This window comes from Phoca vitulina, unplaced genomic scaffold (assembly GCF_004348235.1).
Source record: "Phoca vitulina isolate PV1807 unplaced genomic scaffold, GSC_HSeal_1.0 scaffold144, whole genome shotgun sequence".
NCBI classification, from domain to species: Eukaryota; Metazoa; Chordata; class Mammalia; order Carnivora; family Phocidae; genus Phoca; species Phoca vitulina.
In genome coordinates this window covers 224154-246714 of record NW_022589847.1, presented here as the reverse complement: position 1 = coordinate 246714, position 22561 = coordinate 224154, and the positions used below count along the sequence as shown (strand labels likewise).

The window sequence follows — 22561 nt, the reverse complement described above, 5'->3', positions numbered from 1 at the left end:
GTCCTCTTTGGATCACACACACACTCACACACACACACACACACTCACACACACTCTCTCCCTCATATACACACACACACACTCTCACACACACACACACACTCTCACATACACTCTCTCTTACACACACACACACACACACACACTCCACACCCTTCACAGTCTTCCTGTCAATTCTCCACATTGCTTTCCTCTGGAGTACTTTATCTTTTTCACTGACAAAAGCTTCACGGTGGGGAGTTCAGTTGAGGGAGTGCGAAGAGGTGAGAAATACAGCCAGTATCAGGCTTGCTAGTGAGCAAAAAGACATATCCTATGAAACAAAGTTTTAATTTTTATTTTACATATTTATACATAAAACTTTCAAGGAACCCTCTGAATCCAACAGAATGTTAATAGCACATCTAAAAATGAACTTCAGGTAGTCAACATTCACAAAATGTTGAAAACTGATTAAAATGTACGTATTACGGAGAGCGACAACTTCACTACGAGGCAGGCATGTATTTTCTGACTTGTAGAGATAGCACCGTCATTTACAGTTCTTCTTTAAAACTACAGTGAAGAATGAAAGTAGTCAGTGGTAAAATACTGCTCCAACTTAAAATCTCTAAACAAATAAAAATAAAGTCAAAACTACCCTCTTTGAGAACCATGACTTGTGATGGTGTCAGTACTGTACATTTTTTGTAACAATATTTTATTAAAATGCCTGATATTTAGTGGCACAGTAAAAAAATTAAAATAAATTAAGAAGCAAAGGCCAGTCACTGGACGTTAAGCTTCAGACATTATCAATGGCTAACACTGATATTCGTTTGTTTCTGCGCCACCTTTAGAAACAGCATTTTTACAACCACGGAAGCAAAAGAAATTCTAGTTTGTCCTCTCGGTCGGATGGCTTCTTTTACTTGGCAGGCATTTTCTCTGCCATGTGTTTCTGCTGACTTTCCGCATGTCTGTAAAATGAATCATACGATCATTTAGTGCCAAGGGGGAAGATTCAAACTGCTTTCTAATCCACAGCTACAACAATCCCCCAAACTGAGGCTCAGAGTTACTCATAGTGAAACCCAGAGAATTAAGTAACAGTACTTAATCCAAATGGCTTTGCCCTCTTTAATTGGTATATTTTATGTACGATTCCATTTATTGAATAAGCCACTAGATTAACCTGAGAATGGTAGATGTCACTACTTTTGAGAAGAAAAAGCACGGTGCTTAAAAAAAAGAGAGAGAAGTATCTGGGAAAATACAGCCAACAAATGTTTCATGTGTTTCCATGTGCCAAGTACTGCTCCTGGTGCTGTGAATTTGGCGGTAAGCAGACACTCAGTTCTTTGGTTTCGTGGCATGTATATTCCAGGGGAGAGGGGCAAAAGGGAACAGATAGCAAAGAAGGAGATAGCAGATAGAATGTAAGTGCTAAGCAAAAAGTCTAAACAAGGTGTTGTGACAGAAGGGAACCGCATGACTGCTTTATCTAAACATGCACACAGACACAAACATAAGCATTCAAAAGGCTCTTGACAGAAATTAAAGCCAATAATCCAGTTCCCCTCTTACAAAACCTAGTCTTCCTAACAAACTGTGGGTCTCTGGAGATGCCAAGATTTTCCATGTTTGCATACTTCCCCCGCCCCCCACATTCGTCCCAAGGGCATGATCTTGGCAGTGAGAGTAAGCGGTAGAATGGGAGGAGTCTTCTTAGTCATTGAGCCCTATTACGGCCCGTGAGCCCCACATCCAGCCAACCTAGCCACTGGCCAGTGGAGACAGAGGGGGAAGAACGGCCAAGCTGATGACAGCACCTGAATAAGTGCGCTAATTAAACGTTTTCCCAGAGAGTGGGAGGGTTTGACGTCTGCAAAAGACAAATGTTTTGAAGGACAATTTTAGGAATTTATAAATTTGGCAAGAGAAAGCATCTAAGGCTGTGGTTTCCAGCTGTAATCAAAGGCTCAGGGGCAGTTTTTGTGTGCTGCCTAGATTTGGGTAGTCAATGACGTCAAGTTGAACTCACTGGTTTTGTGCAGAATGTCTCCTATCTATGGAATAGGGGAGACAAACCACAAATACTTTCAGAAATAGGGAAGTGACAACAGCGTCCTTGCCACATTCAACAGCCCACAAATAATTGGTGATATTCATTTAACAATAAAGGAACTTGAGAAAAAGAGATCAGCCCTTTATTCCTAAAAAAATATGCCCTTCAGCAGACCCTGTCACGGCCCTGTTTATGTGTATAGAACAGCCTTGATCACTTTCATCAAGTAGCTTATGGGACTCACTTAAATTCAGCTCAAGAAATATTTTGATGCCCACTGAGCTCAGATTCCACTGTAGCTAATTAAATTATAGTTTCTATAGCAGTTTAAAAATATGTATCCATGTGAGTACACACACGTGTGCACGCGCACATTAGCGAGGGGTTTTTCTGAGCGAGAGGGACAGGACAGGAAATAGTTTCAGAAAATACTGAAAGCTGGGTGTTATTTTGAGACATACATACATACAAGCACGAATTTCATTAGCGTTTTAAACAAAGGAGGGAAAAGGTTTTAGTCCATAAAACTAAAAGGTTCTCATCAACTATTTATATGAAAGTCCTTATTAGCATTTGTTTGACTCAAGCCCCCCCCACAAGGACTCCTTTTTTAGCAACAGTCATTACCGAGGACCTGTGCCAGGCGGGCCCCGTCCTGGGCTCTGGGGACACAGCAAAGAATGAAAATGCCGTGGCCTCTGCTTTAGATGGAGGAGGGGGCTGTGTGCAGTGAGTAAGGAGAAACAGCAGACGATTTAACACAATATGATTGGGCTCCACATGGAAGGGATGCCATGTTGCCAGGAACACCGAGAAGGGGGTCCTACCCCAGTCTTGGGGGCTGGGGGGACAGTCAGGGAGCACTTTTCTAAAGGGGCGTTCTTTAAGCCAGTACATCTCAAATTCCGCTCTGCATTGGAATCACCTGGAGAGGTTTAAAAAAATCCGAATGCCCAGGCCACCCCACAGAATCATTAAATCAGGATCTCCGGGGTGGGACCCAGGCGTCAGCAGTTTATAAATCTCTCCAGGCGATTCCAATGTGCGGCTGAAATTGAGAACCACTCATCTGCACTGACACTGGAATGGCAGAATGCCTCATTCTCCACTGGACAGGTGACGGGGACAGGTGAATGGGACTTCCCAGCCGGTCGCTCTCAGCCTTCTGGGATCTGGCTGCAAAATTCTGACCTTGCCACCTTCAGGTATGTTTAAGTACCCTCAGATCCCCCCCATGAGCAAAGGTACAGCTCGTAGCCAGGAAGGGACATAGAAACATCTCCCCACCTGCTCCACTTTAAAGAGTTCCTCTAACAATTGTAAATTAGTAACTCCTCTCCTTTGCACCCCACAGTTCTGCTTGCCCTGTTTCCCATGATCACACCAAACTTAAGGACTAGCTTAACACCCGGAGAGCGGACAGGGGCCTCTCGGCGTCCCCCTGGCGATGAGGAATGCCGGAACTGCTTTGAGGAGCGGAGGAAAGCTCTCTGCTGTCACAGGTAAGTCACAGCGTTTACAAAAGAGCTCACATTGGCTTTAGAAGATGCAAGTTTTGGTCTTAGATTTCACTAGTGATTTCCCATAATCTTAGTATCTATATACAAATCTCTTAGACAAAACAAAAAGGGACGTGTCTTACGGTTGCTGGAGCAGCGCCTGAATACATGGGTAGGGGCAATAATGTTATGTGAGTGTTATTGTGACATTTTAAATACACACGAATGTACTAAGAAGGTCTGAGGCCTTCTGGCTCTTTGTTTTTGTTTTTTGTTAGGGGCGCGGCAATACAATATCCAAAGCATACAACACAGAGTACTGCCCGTAGGTCTTTTTTAAGAAAAAGCCTAGACATAGTTCTATAGCATTTATTTTGCTACCCAAACTATTTTTATAACACTGAATTTAGAAAAATATTTTTTTACCCAGCATTACAATTGAGAAGGGGTCCTGTGGTAGGTGCTAAGTGCATTTTCCCTACATATGTTTTCAAAGCTTCTCTCGGATGGTTCTGGATCGTGTGGTTAATTCCTTATGTTACTGTGACAAGCAGTGTTCTTTCTCTCCTTGGGGAGCCTTCTACTCTCTGAATCCCATTTCTGGGATTAATAGTAATTATTACCTCTTGGTTTAAAGACTTCGTATGTACTGTCTCAGAAAAGGTAGCAAAGTAAATATGAGATCATACGAACGTTCACAGTATTTCATATACTTTATATACTTACGGGGATAGGCTTTTCTACAAAGAAAACTACTAAGAAATGCGAGATCTTGACTGGCCTTAACCTCCTTTCTGTATCCCGGTGGGGCGGGCGCGGCGGGGGAGGCAACATTCTTTCCCTCTGTATAGAGGGGTGCTTGGAGCCAGGCCCAGCTGGAAACTCAAGTCCTGGAGTCTCCTCCCCAGTGAGAGCAATCTGGTGGCACTGGTGTGGTGGAAAGATGCCAGTGTCCCTGCCTTCTGGACATGGCAGGTGCGAGCGAGAGCTGGGTGGCACCCACCGCACGGCTGCTCGTGTGCTGGACGCGTGCCAGCATGGAATGACTTAGGGCTGACTGCCCAGGGGGACAGTCCTTCAGGAAAAAGTCCTCCTGGGCCAGAACTGCTGACCTGATTTTGGTGGGGGTGTAAGAAATTCGAATGCACTGGGAGGGCGGTTGTGAAAAAGCAACACATTTGTGTGTGTGTGTTTAAGCAATGCATCTGGAAAGGAGTTTTAGGCACTTCCCCTCCATCTCAACAGCTGACACCAGCAGAGATGAGGTGAGTTACTCATGGAAGTAAGGGGAAGGAGTTCTCTAGAGCTTGCTGTTGCCTTAGTTCTTAAACTTCAGAGCCCCCTGGGCTTCTTTCCTTTTTCGGAAAGGGTGAGGCATCACTGACCTGGTCAAGTCCTCGATGTCCACCAGCATGGCGTCTTGCTCTGTGTGCAGCTCGTCTCGGATGAGGAGCAGCTGGACCAGCTCTTCATTCAAGCCTGGAGCAAAGAAAAGGGAGCATTTAAAAAACAGATAAAACTGCATCTAAGTCACAACGTGCAGCTATACGGACCCATTATACAAGCTACTTTTGCTAAGACTTGGAATTCTTCTATTAGCCTTTCACAAGCCCGGGAGAAGTCCTCAGTTTGAGAACATGACGAGTTTGCATAATTACAGAAGTGTTGGAAGAAAAGGACCACAGTATGAAGGATTTCCAATGACATTCACGTTAAAGTGGGAAATGAAACCGTTACTTGTTAGGGAAATAGCTTGCTAGAAAAAGCAGGGTTTTGTTTTGCACAAATGTGAACAAAAACGTCTGGGCCATGTTAAGTTTTCCACCTTCCGTCTTGAGGATGCTCCCACCCCCGACAGCTGGAGGGACATCCGGCACCAGCAGAGGAGGGGCCTCAGAGATGCTCCAAGGCCTCCTACGGCCCCGCAGAAGCAACAGCCCCGGGGCGGGCTGTTCTCAGTAATATCTAAGTCCTATCTCAAGTTATGTGAAAGCCAGATGCGTAAGACCTTGAAATCCCGGATGAGTGCCAAGGAAAAGATTCCTTAGGATTTATGCTGGGAACCAAACACACAGAGAGAGAAACGTTTCTAATCCTCCTGAAACCAGTGCACTGGGTGAATTTAGCTCCTGTTCCTGAAAAACAGGAACAAGCAAGGGGCTCTCTGATTTTTAACCCTTAGATCGAAGCTTCTAGGTCTGGACGCATGGACGCATGGGCCATAGCGTTCATTTAGCAGCAAGAGCTCTGGGCCCAGAAATAAAAGAAAGGAAGGAGGTATTCAGCTAGGTCCTCCTTGGAAATGCTTTTAGAGATCCTGACTTCAAACGATGCATTGATCTACCTTTAGTTCAGACTAGTTTCCAATTTAAAAAAGGGAGGGAAAAAAATCATACGAAGAGGTCTAAATTCATCGACTACTGAAAGGAGCTAGATGATAATTTTAGTATTTAGAAGTCAAAGGAAGATGTTTCAGTGGTAAAATATCAGAAAGCCTTTAGGTCCTTGAAAGAATTATAGTCCTAGTAATTTGCTCTCAACTAAAATTAAAATGTAGTAGAATTAAAAAAAAAAAACCCTGTGAATCTATGGTTTCTTAATTAGAATGTCAAACCCTTTCTCTTGATTTTAAAACAACACTGAACATATTAACTTAACTCTGAATATGCCCAATTCTATTTTTTTCACTATGTTCTCAGGGTAGCTTTTTAAAAAATTAAAAAAAAATCCCAATGGAGTTGCTTTTTATATTAGCACTCAGTAGAGGGCCCACATAGTGCATGGAATTTTTTTTCCCATATGAAGTTTTTCACTTTTTACTCTGGAAATTTTCAAACTGATATAAACGCAAAGAGATTGATTTAATGAATCCCCATGGCCATGCATCCAACCAGCTTCAAAAATGATCAACTCATGGCCAATCTTGATGCATCTATCTCCCCTTCTCCTACCAGATTATTTTAAAGTAAATTTCAGATATTGTATCATTTCATCTGTAAATATTTCAGTATGTATCTTTAAAGACAGGGCTCTTTTTTTTTTTTTTAAAGTTAACATACCCACAATACCTCCATCATACCTAAACAAATAAATAAATCTTTTTTTTTTTTTCAGAGAGAGCTTGTCAGTTGGGGAAGGTGGGGAAGGACAGAGGGAGAGGGAAAGAGAGAATCTCAAGCAGACTCCATGCATGGAGCCCGACGTGGGGCTCTATCTCATGACCCTGATGTCATAACCTGAGCTGAAATCAAGAGTGAGCCACTCAGGTGCCCCATAAATAAATCATTAATAAAACATTCAGTCCGTGTACAAATTCCTTGGTTGGCTCTTAAGTGCTTTTTTATAGTTAGTTTGTGTGAATGCATTTGGTTGGCGTGTCTCTTAGGTGGTTTTTAATCTGTAAATTTTATAGAATCGTATGTTCCCAAGGTTGGAGGGCACATGGTTTCCGTTGGACTAACCACACTGCCCAAGTGAGCATTTTCTATGTTCTCTCTCTCATCAGGCAGAGCAACTGACTGCCCTTTTCTGCACAACCAGCCACCTCAAGGGAGTGCCACTCATCTGCCACCTACTTGGCACACTTCTCTGAGAGGCCCTTCTTTATTCTGGGGAGAAAAAGGCCCATAATTTGTCATCCTGTAATTGTCACATGCTGCTCATACATATTTTCCCCACCTGGAGTCCCCACAAAGTAAGCTGAATCTGACTGATGAGCTAAAATGAAGAGATACACAAGTAAAGTTGAGGGTATAATTGCATAATTAATGAAGTGTAACTACCAAATTGTAGTCTAGAAACACATGTTGCGAGCCAAATACACACCAGCCACTGTGCTAGGTGCTGGGGGTTTGAGATGAATAAAAAGGACCTATCACCTCTGCGAACCTTGAATAATTCTTGAACTTTCTGAACATTTTACGGTAAAAAAACCAAAAACAGAGCCTTGTGATTCTCTTCCTTCTCTTGCAGCACGCAGGAGGAACCCAAGGAAATGGACAAAGGAAGTGAATCAAGGAGGTAGTACTATCCCACGATATTTCACACTTGACACCCCATTTTCAAGCACCCGCACACTTACTTTCTATCTGGGAATGGAGATCATTGACTATCACTTGTAGCTGCCCGAGAGTCATGTCCCGCAGGTCGGTGGGCTTTAAACTTCTTTTCATCAGGCATTCGCTTATGTGAGGCATGTGTGGTAGCTGAAGATGCAGAGGGAAGAAATGGAGGTGTGACCCGAGCAGCCAGGGCACTGAGCACAAGACCCACTTTTCTCCTGACAGACCCGCTCTCACCCACTTCCGTTCAGGTTCTGCGCTCCACAGCTTTCCCAGTCTGAGCTTCCCAGCGCGAGCTCCCTGCCCCCCAGCCCCATACACCACGTTGTCCAAAGCTCTACTGGCATCAAAATGCTACACTACTCAGATCAAAAGCTATCCGACTGGTCATGAACACAGGCTGTGACAACCGTGAGTCAGTGATCATGTCCACAAATGAATGACTAGGGAGCTCCACGAATACCAATGACATGGATAAAATTAATAATATCCGCTCTTTATGAGTTTGCACATGTTACAAGCACTGTGCTGTGTGCTTTGGATGCTTTGTTCACTGAATTCTCACAATTGTGCTCTCACAAAGGTGTTATTATTCCCATTTGATAGATGACAAAACCGAGACTTCAGTAACTTGCCCAGAGCCCCGCGGCAAGTTAACGGCCTTGCTGGATTTCAAAGCCCAGGGCCCTTATCCACCATGCCGTACTGTCTTCCCTGAAAGGTGGGAATGACAGCCAAGGCGATAGTGAATTTACCACAACCAGTAGGTTCTAAACTGATACTGCTTTAATGACACTAAAATATTCCCCTGACAGCTAATACCACCTCTAAGAAATACAGTAGATATGAATCAAAAACAGTTTACTTTCGTGTAATCTCTTATGTATCTTTCAGTGATACAGTAGGAAGGAAAAGGAAACAAATATTTCTCAATGACAGTACTTTTTACAAACTGCCTTGTAGAAACCCAAGTTTGCATAACTCTGGGAAAGAACTGGGACCACGTCAACCATTTGCAGCCACCAAAACATTCTCTGGCGTTTCAGTGTCTACTGCTTACGAGATCAGCGACGGGAGACTTTTTCCTGTTCTGTTTTTCCACTTCTACTTGCATTTTGGCCATTGGTTTGGCCATGGCGAGGGCCATTTTGGCTTCGGCTTGCAATTTCTTTTGCCTTGTGAGGAAATCCATGTCATCCAGGGATTCGGATTCCTCTTCAGTAGTGTCTCTATCAGAATAGGAAGAACTCTGTTTGCTCTGTGAAGGAAAAAAGAGCAGGCCTGAGCTTTCTGTGTCAGGCGCCATCTTTGGAGATGGGCTGCAGCAGTCCCTGGGACCTCCCAGAGTGGCTGAGAGAGAGTCCCCTCCAACAACGCGACTCGCCACCTGATTTGGTCTGTACAAATCTCAAATAACATTAAAGCAGATGGTTTCTTTCCTCAGTGCCAAGAACAGACTCTGATTTTAGCAGAGTCACATAACAATAGGGAGAATCTACTTATGACAATAAACTCGAGAGGTCCCTTTGATTCTTGGTCTCAAAACTTTCCTGAAGGGATCAGACACAGCAAAATATTTAACCCAGAGCTAAGGCAGTGTGTTCTCTGGAGTGGACAGGATCTCAGGCGTCCAATGGAGTTCTGACCTTGCCCTGCACTCATGGACCAACACAGTTTCCCGCTGGTTGGTCTTTGGTAAGAAAGGTGATAAAGACTTCACAGAGAGTAAAGGATTCCAGCAATTAGTGGCCTGGATCATTAAGTCATCCTTTGTAGTATGTGTGCAAGGAATGAGTAAGGAATGTTTTATGCACATTATCTTGCTGGTTTCTCTGAGCAACGTCTCTGCGTGCTAGCGCTCCCATCCTCACCCGGATCCCCGCCGCTGCCTTTTAAAATGTGTCCCACTGCCGGTCTGCACTTAATATTTCTAAGCCCAATGGAGAAGGACTGGCATCTAGCATAATTTTCTGGGGGCATATGTGATTTCTCTCATGGCTTAATGTGAAAGTAGTTGCTAACTTTAACAGAGCTTATGTCTCCTTGTTGTATCACAGCTTTGATTCTTCATTGCCAAATTTTAGGAGCACGCTATGTCAAGAAATGGCACGAGACGTTCCTTTTTTAATCTCTGCCATGTTTTTTTCCTGACTAACAGCAACAAAAAAGAAGCTAGGTGACCAGGAAAGCACACACACAGAGCTTTGGTGGCTTTGGACTCACCATGGGAGACAAGGGGGTGTCCAAGCTGGTTTCAGTCTTACTGTCATCAGCATCGCTGTCCTTATCACTGCCGCTGTCGTTGACGAAGCATATCTGCAGGTTCATCCCACTCTGCAGCCTGCGTGGAAGCAGACAGGACACCAATCCTGCTCAGCTATTTGTTATCTGGGGGCACGCGTTACAACTGTCTGGCTTTGGTAACAGAAAGCAGGTTTAGGTGTTCTTCGCGTGGAGAAGTGGGTGACCAGTATCACTCCCAACTTACAAATGAGAACTTTTACTAAAGGACAATGATGATAACTTAATGAGTTCATAAGTTGATAAATGATAACTTTTGCTAATATTATTTTTTTTCACACCAATTTCATGTTAAGTGAAAGATAATTTAAGGCCACATATAATAGCCCCCGGCACAATACCAAAAACATGGTGGGTGCATAATAAAAACGTGTGGAGTCACTGAGTTTACATTCCTGTTGATAAAGATGAATGGGCTCCTCAGCCTGCTGTCATCTAGTGTCCTGTCCCATGGGGACAATCCAAAGAAGTGCACCAGAGCCAGCCTCCCAGGGCCACGGCTCTCTGAAGAAAGACTCCTTTTTTCCCTCCCCCAAATAGACAGAATAGGGCTGTCTGAAGGAAAACTATGCTTTGAGTAAGCTGCCAAAAGCCACCCAAGGGAGCTCATTTATGTCATTAAAAAAATACACCACAGGTTCACCGTAGAGAAACTTAAGGAAACCCTGAGCCCAGTCAGAATGGCCCAGCCTTGCAACCCAGCAGAGCGCCTGGAGCACAAGAGCCTCCGAGGTGGAGACTTCTCCGGAGCTCATGATGTCTGTGGTGAATCCTGTTGCTCCACGAGAGAGGCTGCTGGAGAGGTGACCACAGACGGTCGCCCAGTGGTGTGTCCGTTCCACACGAGGGCGGACCCCAGATACAACTTCTGTCCTAACCTTTTTTTGAAATTGAACACATTTCCATACTGTTTGGCTATGAAGAGTTTTCAAAGAAGTAATTTTCCAAGCATCCCTGGTAGTCCCACTGTGTGTGTCAGGGTAGAAGAAAAGGCAAAGGAAGCTCCTCAGCAGCGAGGGATCATAAGGAGACTTGTCTAAGCCAGGTTTAGGAAGCCGACAGTGAACTGCTCTGGCATTATTACTGTCACAGGGAGGAATGCAAAGAGCAACTCGTCTGATAGTTGACATTAGTATCTTTTTTTATTCCAATGGGCAGGGATGCTTTGTAAAAATTGTTCAGATGACTCACGTAAAGTGATTCTTTGACAACGACAGGGAACCTGGGAAAAGAAAATCTACCGATTTAACACAGGCACCGTCACTGTTACGTGTATGTACTGCCACCTATCGGTAACTTCTGGAATTACTGAAAATCCAGTAAGGAAAGGCAACCTTCCCCTGAGCAGACAAGGAGCCAGGCCCTCGCCAGGCCTGGAAGGCACACGTTCTGCTGTGGTCAGCTCAGGATGCCTGGGGTCCGTCGGACTTAGGTTCTGAATCCTCACTTCTTTCTCTGGGCCCATTACTTAACCGCTATGAACCTCAGTTTCCTTATCAGTAAAATGGGGTGAATAATTCCATGTTTTGTTGGAAGGATGAAATTAGTTCAGCGCTAGGCCAAGGGTAAGTATTCTGTACATATTCATAGTCCTCCTTTTTCTACTTTCTGAAAGCCCAAAGGAATACAGAATTTTAAAGGTGATGCGGCTTTGTAAAGGGACCTCTAAAGTCACTTACTTGAAGACCTCGCCTGGCCTTGAGTAGCTCTGACAGTATTCTCAAGCTGTCTTAAACTATTCGGCAGTTTGGGCTTCTACTGAGCTGGAATTTATTGCCTTTTAATTTTCTTCCATTGGAGTTTTTTTTTCCCCTGGAGAAATCTAATATGTTCAGGTTACCCTATGATCCCACATAATTAAGTTTTAAAATTAATTTAATTTTAATTTAAAACTCAAGATATATGGATTAGGAAATAGTGGGAAGTAAAACTGCAAATTAAACAAAACACATTAAAAGCATATTTTAAAATTAAAAAGGCATTTTAAATTAAACTTAATTTGAATCTAGGAATACGTAACATTTTCTATTTACTGAACTGCTAAAGTCTTGAAAAGAAGTGTCTGGCCACTGGGTGCACAGATTATAAAAAAATATAATAACCCATGATACCATTACAAAATAAGGTTTAAAACATCCGGGGATATATATTTTCATTCTGAAGAAAGTCTGATCATAAATTCTGTCATTCTGCCCCCAACTGACCTTTGTGCTAAGGATCAACGCAGACCTCAATCAACCAAACCATACAGCATTTCTAACTCAGGAAAGGCAAAGGAAAAAAAAAAGGGGAAAGATTTAGTAGTCAGAATGAAATGAAAAAACACCTCAGGTAGAAATTCAGAAAATCGCCTTAGTACCACATTATCACCGTGGGAAACTGAACAGAGCTTCTTACGGGGTAAGACTTATAATTCCTTACAGCAGTAATCACCAAGAATGTTACTCTCAGGAAAAGGAAATTATATGACATAACAGCTAATGGTTCAGAGGGGATTTTAGTAAAGACATCTTAAAATGGACTCAGGTTTCAAGAAGGATTTGTTTGCCTTTAGCCTTTAAGCAGGTTTTAAGATGAAGACGGCTTTGGGGAAACTCAATCGCAGTCCGGCTGGGGGGTGAGTGGGGCCACCTGGTGCTCTCGAAGGCCTCTGTGTCACAGGGTCAAGCAATGATAACCCCTGTTCTGCCTCCCCCCCTCCCTACCCTGGGGGGAAGCACGGCTGCTCTGAGGCTCACTCCTGCAACCTGGAGTCCCCGGCCTTGGTCCCGCACACTGCGGTGCACCCGGCCTCACTTAGACCCAGGCTACACAGTCTTGCCAGATCCATGCTGCCAGGGGTCTAATTTGCCTGGATCTCTCAAGCAACGTCAGAGGTGAAAACGAAACATGATCCTCATCTTTTAATTAGCGATATAATTTAAGGTATCCAAGTCAAGGTTGCTTGATGTTTCGAGCAGCATTTAGCAGAGTGTTGCACGCAAAAGGCTGCCTGCCATCTGCCTTGCCTGTCGATATTAGAGCTGGAAGGTCTGTGTCCTGGTCATCCCGGAAACCTCTTCCCCTTATGAACCGCGAGGCAGTGAAAAAGCACACTGCAGCCCGGAGTTACTGACAGGGAGCCCCGGGACCCGGACAGAGGGTGTTCCAGCTGGACAACGCTCACAAATATGAAGACACAAAGACTGTGTCTTCTGGGCATCCCAGCGTGAGTGGAAGGGGCTTTCTTAGTGACAGCGCCTGCTCACCAGCAGCAGGAAGGCATTTAGTCGGGAGGGCGTTCAGCACAAACATCTGCTGGCTTTTAGGGCGAGGAAGACCTTTTTTTGTAAAACGCCTGTGCTGACTTCCAACTACCATTGCCGGGGATATTATTAAAATACGCACAACGCCAAGAGGATGGCAGAGGTGAAAGGTTTTGAACTACCAAGAGGACGGTATCTCAAAAACCTAGCCAAGTGATAATATAATCTGGTATATAGATAATATTTTTTTCAAAATACAAGGGCAAGACCAGTTTATTCCCGGAGGAGACTGATGATCCTAAAGTCTGCTGTGATTCCTAGTAGGGCGGTAGCCACTGTGAATCTGGCCTTTGTCCTTGGCCGTGGTTTGAGGTGACTGGGACTGGGCTGTTGTGAGGCCCGTTCTGAACCCCAGAGCTACTTGGTGTTTTCTGATTTTAGAAATAGCAGTGTCCCAGCACCAGCTTAGACCGCCGGTGTCTACACAGAAACGTTTAAGATTCTGTGGTTTTTACCCCCTACACCATCCCTTAGTTAACTTCACTTGAACTGTTGCACTGAATTTGAGTTTAAAATGATGTTCGCTCGTATTGCCTTGTTGGGCTGTAAAACCACCTGTGGGTAACAGGCAAGGTAAGAGCTAGTTACTCAGAGACGTCAAAAAAGTTCCCCAGACCCGTAACAGCCTGCTTTGTAAAAATGGTCCCGATTCTCCCCTCCCTGCACCTGCCCCTCTGTAATGTGACCTTGCAGCTTCTCCCCTCAAGGGCTGGAGTCTATTTCCCTCCCCCCGGGCTGGCTTCTGACATGTCTTGCCAACAGGATGCACACGAAGTACCAGTGTTCCGGTGCCAAGTCTCCCCCTCAGGACAAGTCCAGGCTCGCCTGCTGGCAGATGAGTGACTTCCTAGCACCGAGCTCCATCAGCAGTTGTCCCCACTGAAGCCCCGAATGCCCGAGAGAGCTCGGCCAAGGGCGGTAAAGGCACCTGACCCACTTGCAGCGGACTGCAGACGCGAGTAAGCCCACAGGAGCCCATCTCTGATAGAACTGCTCGGCCAACCTAGAGGCTCCTAAACAGAAATCAATGTTTATTACTGTATGCCGCTGATACGGCTGTTTTTGGATTAGACATCATCATTGTGGTGACAGGTAACTGGTACAAAGTCACAAAGAAGAGACTACAGGCTGAACCTCTGGCTTTTGAATCCAGGGCCCTTCCCCCCATACTACACTGAACCTCAGGTCTGGGTTTATTAGCTCTTGCCCGTGTGTCTGCTAATAGAATCTTAGGGGGCTTATACCTCCTGCAGTTGCTTATACTTCTAAGGTAATTGTTTGGTTTTCCTCGAGAAGCGGACCGAGAAGGAACTACCCATATGCTTATGGTTTCAAACATGCCTTGCTCATTTTCTATCCACAACCAGAGTGGCTGTGGGAGCCACTGGCCCTGCTCTATCATTTGTTGCTCAATATCCCCAACTAGTTTGTGGCTGGGCCATTAAAATATGTTATTTCCATGTATTTTAATGGATCTTTGATGCATTATTCAAAGACTTTATGCACAATAATCACCCATATTTTTATAATATATCTTTTTTTGTTTCATGAAACCTTCAAAGGAGAAGGAATATAAAATGTGGGTTGTAATTACCTAAGGGTAGCTGTAAACGCATTTCATCTTTCTAAGGATGTGTTGTGAAGAAAGAATGCGAGAACAATTGTGGTTTGGGTGAGCTCCCGATGTCCTGAATGTGTGATGGGTCCCTGCGGGGTGTGCTGAGGTGGGTTAAAATGAGGTGTTGCTACTCCTTTGATAAAAGACTTTTCCCATCCCCAAACCCTGACACCCCCCCTCTTCTGCTACCCAATATTTGTTATTGTGGAAATACTATTCTAAAATGCTATTTCTTATTTTGTGGGATTGTGTTCATTTCTTTTTCTAAGCGGTGTGTAATGCATGGGATGATCATTTATTGGACTTTTAGAAAAGACTGGTATTTATGTAACAGGTGTGAATATTGCTGGTCCAGCATATATCATCACAGACACACACAAAATATAAATGATTTTTATACTAGAGAAGGGATGTTTAACTGTTCACTCATTCACTCATTCATTTGAGGATCAGGGAATACCTTCTCTGCAAACTCCACGGCACCAACATGCTGGTGCTAAATAGCTGCTGTCCGTTTTGGCCAGGGCATAACAGTTTCTAATTTGTTACAGTCCCTGCTACTCCCTATTGCCTTGTATCTGGGCTTTTTCACTCATGTATGTTTCTTGCTGACCCCTGAAGGCATTTATAGTTCATGACCCCTCTGTTAAGTGGATGCATAGTTAGTAGTTGAACCACGAACAGAAATCCGGTTTTTTAATGGGTACCAAGTCTTCCAACAGGTACCATGTGCTTGGATCATTAAATCATAATGTACAAATAGAAATGTGGACTACATAGAGCATTGGAAGAGAACTCGAAAAACACGTAGTAGATACTATCTATCTATCCATCCCTATACTCCCTATATGAGAAAAGAATACTTTTATGACCTGGACATCCATTAGTAAATAAGGTGTTAACCAAGAAGGGTGACTGAGCAGGGAACTGCAGAAGAAAGGTCTTGGGAAATCGGAGCAGGGCGGGGGGCGGGGGAGATAAAGGCAGGAGAGATGGGAAAGCCCACCCTCTGGCACGCACATGCCCAGAGAAGTTCATGGTAGCTCCAAATTCCATGCCGCAGAGAGGACTGGGGACAAGAGGGGACACCATGTCTCTTTATGTCCCATCCTGACCCCACATCTTATAGGACTCAGGCATTCGGCTTCCTCTGCGAAAGCTGAGGAAGGCAGCTCCAAAGGTGGCTGGGGTGTGAGTGGCCCTCTCTAGGTTTTTTTTTTCTCCTAATCCTGCACATAATTTCTTTTTCTGCTTCCTTTTCTAAGGCTAGTTCTGGACCTTCCATCTGTACATGTTCGCATGATGGCTGGATGGCATCCAACACCACACAGCCACAGAATCTTCTCACCACGTAAGAAACTGATAGAAAAGGGGAAGAGGCATTCATCAGCTTTTCTTTGGTGAAGCATCACAGCCCCAGTATCCTCACCCGATTCTCCCAAGAACTATGAATACTTGCATTCCCCAGACAGCTGTTGGTTCTAATTTCACATCGGTGTCCAGTTTCTTCACTAATGACCACTTACATGTAATTAAATTTGGAATTATACGATCTTAATGTTGAAAAAAATGCATTTCACCTGAAATATTTTCTACCATGAATTGAAGACCAGAATGAGGCTTCTTGTGTTATTGGAATGACGATGGAATAAAACAGTCATCTCTCTTAGGTACCAAATGTGGTCTACTTTCATCTTAATCAAAACCAAATGATTTCTAAGCAATTTACATTCTGAAATAAAAAGTTACTTTTTTTTTTTAGAGAGGAAGAGGAAGAGAGAAAATCCTAAGTAGGTTCCACGCCTAGTGCAGAGCCCGATGTAGGGCTTGATCTCACGACCTTGAGATCATGACCCGAGTCGAAATCAAGAGTCACACGCTTCACTGAATGAGCCACCCAGGCACCCCAAGAGTTACCATTTTGGATCATCTACTATGTGTTAAGGCACTTCATATATATATTACCTCTACCCCTTAGATACACTAAAGTATTATGAGCCTCATTTTACGTATGAGAAAACTAGGATTCAGAGGTTAAATTGCACAGGTCACAAAGATGGTATTGTACTCTAGAAGAATCTGTTTTGAGAGGCCAGGGCACTTTAAGAGGACAGAATAAATTCATGAATGGAAGAAAAGAAAAGATGAAAAAAGAAAGCAAAAAAACAAAAACAAAACAAAAAACTGGAAACAATTCCAATGGCTAACAATAAGAGATTGATTAAGTTTATTTGGTGAAATATATAATGGCCATTATGCAGCTAGTAAAAATACATATGATAGAAGAACAGTTATGAACATGGGCAAATGTTCCTGATACACTGTTAAGTGAAGAAAAATCAGGCTATAAAACAGTAGGTAAACTACGATTCCAATTTTGTAAACAAAAATGTGAAGATATATTATGCATAGAAAAAATGGCAGGAAATATACCTAGATCTTTTTTGGTGGAAGAAATTCAGTTGACTTTGAATTTCTCTCCTTTGATCTCCTCTGAGTTGTCATGTGTGGGCATTTAGCAGGAATTAAAAAAGGAAAAGGAGAGGAAATGGGTGCGTTGATTAGCACTTGTGTGTTGAAGAAAAGGTGAGTAGGATGAAATGTTTGACAGCTGGAAGAGGACGGCTGTGTGTCTGACTCAGACGTGGCTATGCAGGGAGCATCACTCACATATGAGTCAGGCTGGCCTTTTGGTTTTGGCAAGGGGCTTGGGACAGCAGATCCTCTTGGAGGGCAGCAAGAACCGTGTTCTTTTAAGCAAACATTTCTGGAGATGGACTCTTTTATCAAATGTTGACATCCCTTCCAGGCCCAGTCTCAATCCCATTCTCCCCGCTCGGATCTGCAGTAGATTGTAGACTCGGAAGTAATTGATACACATTTAAATGTCTGTGCTTTTAAAGCCAGCCTGCTTATTTACTCCTCTCAGCCCAGACAGAGTTTAAACTTGTATTTTTCTGACCTGTTACAAATAAATACAGATGAATTTCGGCTGCTGGAGATGAAGAAATGCTTGTGGCCCCCAGACCGATGATAATGTTCATGTGTCGGGGGTAAAGATATGGCAGTTGGAGAGTCAGTGCCTGTGCATGGTTTTGAGCGGTATGACTGGATTTGATGACAATCTCAAGTGCAAATTCTTTTACTCTCTTGTACACTGAATCCTGTTTTCACCACTTTTTATATTCATGTTTTAAAAAAGCTGGGCAATCACTTAGGCTTGGTTGCAGATAAGCTTTATCCCAAAGACATTCTTTTTTTTTTTTTTTAAGATTTTTAAAATTATTTATTTATTTGACACAGAGAGAGCAAGCAGGGGGAGCAGGAGAGGGAGAAGCAGGCTCCCCGCTGAGCAGGGAGCCCGATGCGGGGCTTGATCCCAGGACCCTGGGGTCATGACCTGAGCCGAAGGCAGCCGTTTAACCGACTGAGCCACCCAGGCGCCCCCCGCAAAGACATTCTTTTTCATGATTTAATTTGTGGTCATTTGAATTATACACAGTCATTCAAAAGAACGTAGATCTACTGAATTTCATTGATTCTAAGAAGCGTGGTTGTTCATATTTTGCCATCTTTAAAGACAGGTGTCTCACAATCTCAGCCACTCCAGCGGCTGGTGGCATGACTTTCACTGAGCTGTCACCCCCTCAGCCAACAAACCAGTTAAGGACCACTCATGAAGAGGTGGGATCTGGTAGTTCAGGTATTCATGCCTTCTGATAAGAACAACAAAGCTCCAGCATCCAAACCTGCAGAACAAGGCTTGGAAGGTGATGCACAGCATCTCCTGATGGCAGAGAGGGGGACACTGTGGGGAAAAGCAAAGACTGACAACTCGGAGGCTAAGTGGTTAAATGGAGAGTTGGATGCTGAACATGAAGAGGGTTTCAGACTATCTTAACCAACATACATTACTTTTTTAAATATGTACAAGACACAGGTGATAAAAGTATATATCCAAATAAGTCCAGAAGGCTTCTTTCAATCACTAAAATAAAACCCTAAGTGTTAAGGAGGCATGTGGAATGGTGGTGGCAGGGGGTTTTCAAAGCATGTGATAATGTGGACGAGAGCAATCTGAGGGGCACGGAAATTTTCCAAGATTGAACAAAAGGACTGTGTTAAACCTCCAGATGACACAGCCCACTTGCAGTCAGTGGGAGTGTTTTCTCGTAGCAGTGAATGCTTTTGTGAACTCTCAAAGGAACGCAGTCTTCATCTGAGCTGCATGTGTCCAGACACATGTATGGGAACAGTGTCCAAAGGGAGTGCGAACAGCAGTAATGAAGTCAGGATCACTTGTCAGAGATGATGCGCCAATGAAAAATCATTCCTAGAAGCTCTTTTAATTAAACATTTAGCTGTCCACTGGAGCCATTTTTAAATATAAAATGGAGCCCTGTGGCCTTTTCCTCCCTGCCACCCACCCTTTTGCAACAGTTCCAACAACTGAATTCTCATTGGTGATAATAAAAAAATTCGTAAGACAGGGTACAGCACAGCTGGCTTTGCCTCTAGCAAGATGTCAACTTCCGCTTGCACAAAATTAATTGCACCTAATTAAACTGGGGTCATTGGCATTATTGTAAAGTGAGGCTATTTATTAGACAAAGAAAATTTCACAAATACCATTTTGCTTTTCTTTCAGGTTTGTGAGAGAGAAGAATTGCTTATATAATTAAATTTGCTTTGCCATTTTCATCTTATGACTCCTCAAAAGATCCACTTCAAATCTTGCTTTACTTTTAAAATTGTGTGCTATTTTAGAATAGTAGAGGTAATCCTTGGAGGAGGACATAAAAAAATGACAGGTTTCCTGTAGATTACCTAATTGTTTTTCAAACAGCGTAAAAAAATAATTTGTAAACTACCATTTACAATGACATGTATCTTGGAATTACTTACACGAAGGGTTTCCTAAGCAAATTATTGGTACATGTGTAGGAGATTAATAGGAAGTTTAAAAGATACGTTGCATGTTATAAATAGGTTGCTAGAGTATGTACCTATTACTTCAAGAGAGATGCCACGGAAAGCAAATTTCATTGTGTTGAAATGGGATTACCTCTTTCCTCACCCATGCTGGGTATATAGGACTACGCTGCTTCTTTCTCCAGGAAATAATGCAAAAATTATTACTGTTAGAGACAAAAGGATGATTTACTTTCCTGGCAAAATGATGCTGGTTCAACTTGGGATTCTGTGGCTATGTATATGCAGATTCCCAATTCCTCATAGTCAAAGCTCCTGTGAATCCAATTTCTTTAAAGGTTCTCTCCATCACTGTTATCTGTCCAGTTGATACAACTCCCTGGGCTGGGTGCCTCCCCAGCCTCCATCCCCAGCCCAAACCCAAGAGAAGGGGGTAGGTATCTATGATTGGTCTGGTCTCAGCCATTCACCAAGAAACCTGTAAGAATAACAAAGAAATGGGTTCTGATTCGGGGATGTTGGAATGGTTGAGATGCGTAAACAGTAATCATTATTCAAACCAGCTGCTCAAAAGCTCTCTGGGGAATTTGCTTCTCATAATATTTACAGTGTTTAGAGAGAAGGGTATAGCCTCTTCCAGGTGCCACCTTCCCGCTGTATACTTCATGAAAAAGATGGTATTTATATTTATATGTATATGTATGTAAATAAAAATCTATCTTGGGGTAAGGTAAGAAGAGAGGGAAGAGTCAGGTTTATTTTATGGTTAGTCTGGGGCGAGGAGAATGGAGAAGGCCACAGACGTTTTCTCCGCAATGTCAGATCAGGGTGTAATGTCTGAAAAATGAAAGGTCTCCCCGCTGTCTGTTACAATGACCGCTCTGTGCTCCCACAGCAGTCAAGCCGGCTCCAGGCCTTTAATAACACCGAGCTGTACCAACTCAGAGTCCCAAAATATTACGGTGATTCAAGATTAATTTCGTCAATGAAAAAAATAGTTTATAGGAAAGTATGATACTAGTATTAAGAGAAAAGGAGTATTTTTTTTTCAAGAACGTGACTACACTGAATATTTCTTAGAAACCTATTTCAAAAGTAGAGTAGGTAATTCACTTTTCTCCTTTCCTTTTAAGCTTTCTTAAAGGTTTCACCGAAACATTTCTAAACAGGGAAAAATAACAAAGGTCATATAGTCTCAGTTCGAAAAGGCTGATTATGTGTGGATTAGCATGTTCTGAAGAAGAAATGGCGCCTCCTATATTTGCTGTATTTCAGCGTAAGTCAAATTTAGTTAGTTGAGTTATGAAGCAATATCAAAATTTCTTTTGCTGCAGTATTAGGCATGAAATGTCTTTATGGGATTATTATAAGCCTCGCTTACATTTAACAGCTTGTCGCTCTTTTAAGAAGTGCTTTGGGAGACAGCACCAATTAGAAAAATTCAGTGGGGCTGAAACCCAAAGGGCAACTCGGAGGCCCTTACACTCACAGGAATAGCTCATACATGTCTTCCCAGAAGACCCTCAGCTTACTTCACAATTTCTCACACAGTGTGTATGAAGATAATTTTTACAGGTGAATGCACCTTCTTTAAAATACATAAATAGAACTCCATGATTTTGCCAAAGGTCCCACTTACTTGGGGACGTCTCATCTTAAAAGTAAGCTCAGCACCTCAGAATCCATTGCTTGGCCAATTAATTTTAAGTCCTCGGCCTCATTTAAAATTGAGCACTGAGCTCTTTGGAGTCATACAGTCAAAAAAGATTTACCTGGTTCTGATGATTTAATAATTCAGCACATGTACTCTCGTGCATTCTGGAGCATCATATTAATGGACTTCCAAGTTCTAACGTCCCTCAAGTGCTTTTGTAAGTAAGAGGTGAGGTATTTCCGGCTCAATGAAGAATTTCAGGGATTGTAATACATTAGAAAAAAATTAATTCTAATAGGGATGGCGAATGTGGGTTACACAATCGCAACTGAACATTTCCTGAGGCTTTTTTCTTACATTATTACTGACAAGGGGAAATGACAGTCAGTCTTTGCAGACTTTCCATTTACAGGGATAAAGCGATATTTCTTAGAAACATTAAGTCTCATCATTAGCCATCATCCTAAAGGGTATCCAAAAAGTCACCGTGTTCTCACTGAGGATGATCTCATCCCAGAATGTGGAGATGAAAACATCTGAAAAAACAGGATATAAATAATCTTCCTTATGGCGAGTCAACAAGCAGAGCTTGTTATGAGCTACTGTGAGATCCATATGTGTTTCAATAGCTGTGTCTACACCGGGGGTAGATGACGACTCAGTGATTTTCAAATTTGGCTCTGCCTGAAGAGTTTCGGGTAGGCTTTGGGGGCGTGTAGGGAGTGCTGGAGAGAGGTCCTCGGGTGGAGGCCTGGGGAGGGGCACTGAGGGGAAATGACAGGGAGGCATTTTCAGGGCAGGGGTATCCCAGACCCTCTTCTTCTGTCTTCCCAAACTACAGGAGGACAGCTTGGTTTTACACACAGGGTTTCTGCACAGGATTTTATTTGAGAAGATACTTCTGCTATTAGAAATAATGAAAACCATCCTCCAGGAAGCCATCTGGCCCAAACTTTCAAGAGACATCTAGTTCAACATGGCATTTTGAACACAGGTATTTGTCTAGTCTCTCTTCTGAAATCCTGGTAAAATAATACTAGAGGAAGAAAGAAGGCATAAACCTCTAGGGACAAAGAAAGTGGGAAAGGAGACAATAGCACACAAGAGAGTGTGAAAAAATGTTGGAAGATAAAATGCAGATGGG

The 22561-nt window shown here is 43.1% G+C and overlaps 1 protein-coding gene across 4 annotated transcripts in view; it reads right to left on the bottom strand.

The window, feature by feature from the left end:
* Positions 1 to 295: 295 nt before the first annotated feature.
* Positions 296 to 22561, bottom strand: part of LOC116628938 (schwannomin-interacting protein 1) — a 139465-nt gene continuing 117199 nt past the window's right edge. For 2 of the 4 annotated variants that reach the window (XM_032399245.1, XM_032399246.1), the window contains exons 4-8: positions 9831 to 9948; positions 8668 to 8865; positions 7628 to 7751; positions 4932 to 5025; positions 296 to 959 (exon numbers count right to left, since the gene is read on the bottom strand). In XM_032399245.1, coding sequence (XP_032255136.1) covers positions 908 to 959; positions 4932 to 5025; positions 7628 to 7751; positions 8668 to 8865; positions 9831 to 9948 — 586 coding nt within the window. In that variant the 3' untranslated portion in view covers positions 296 to 907. The remainder of the gene's footprint in view (positions 960 to 4931; positions 5026 to 7627; positions 7752 to 8667; positions 8866 to 9830; positions 9949 to 22561) is intronic. The other 2 variants (XM_032399247.1, XM_032399249.1) reach the window with 1 other exon arrangement.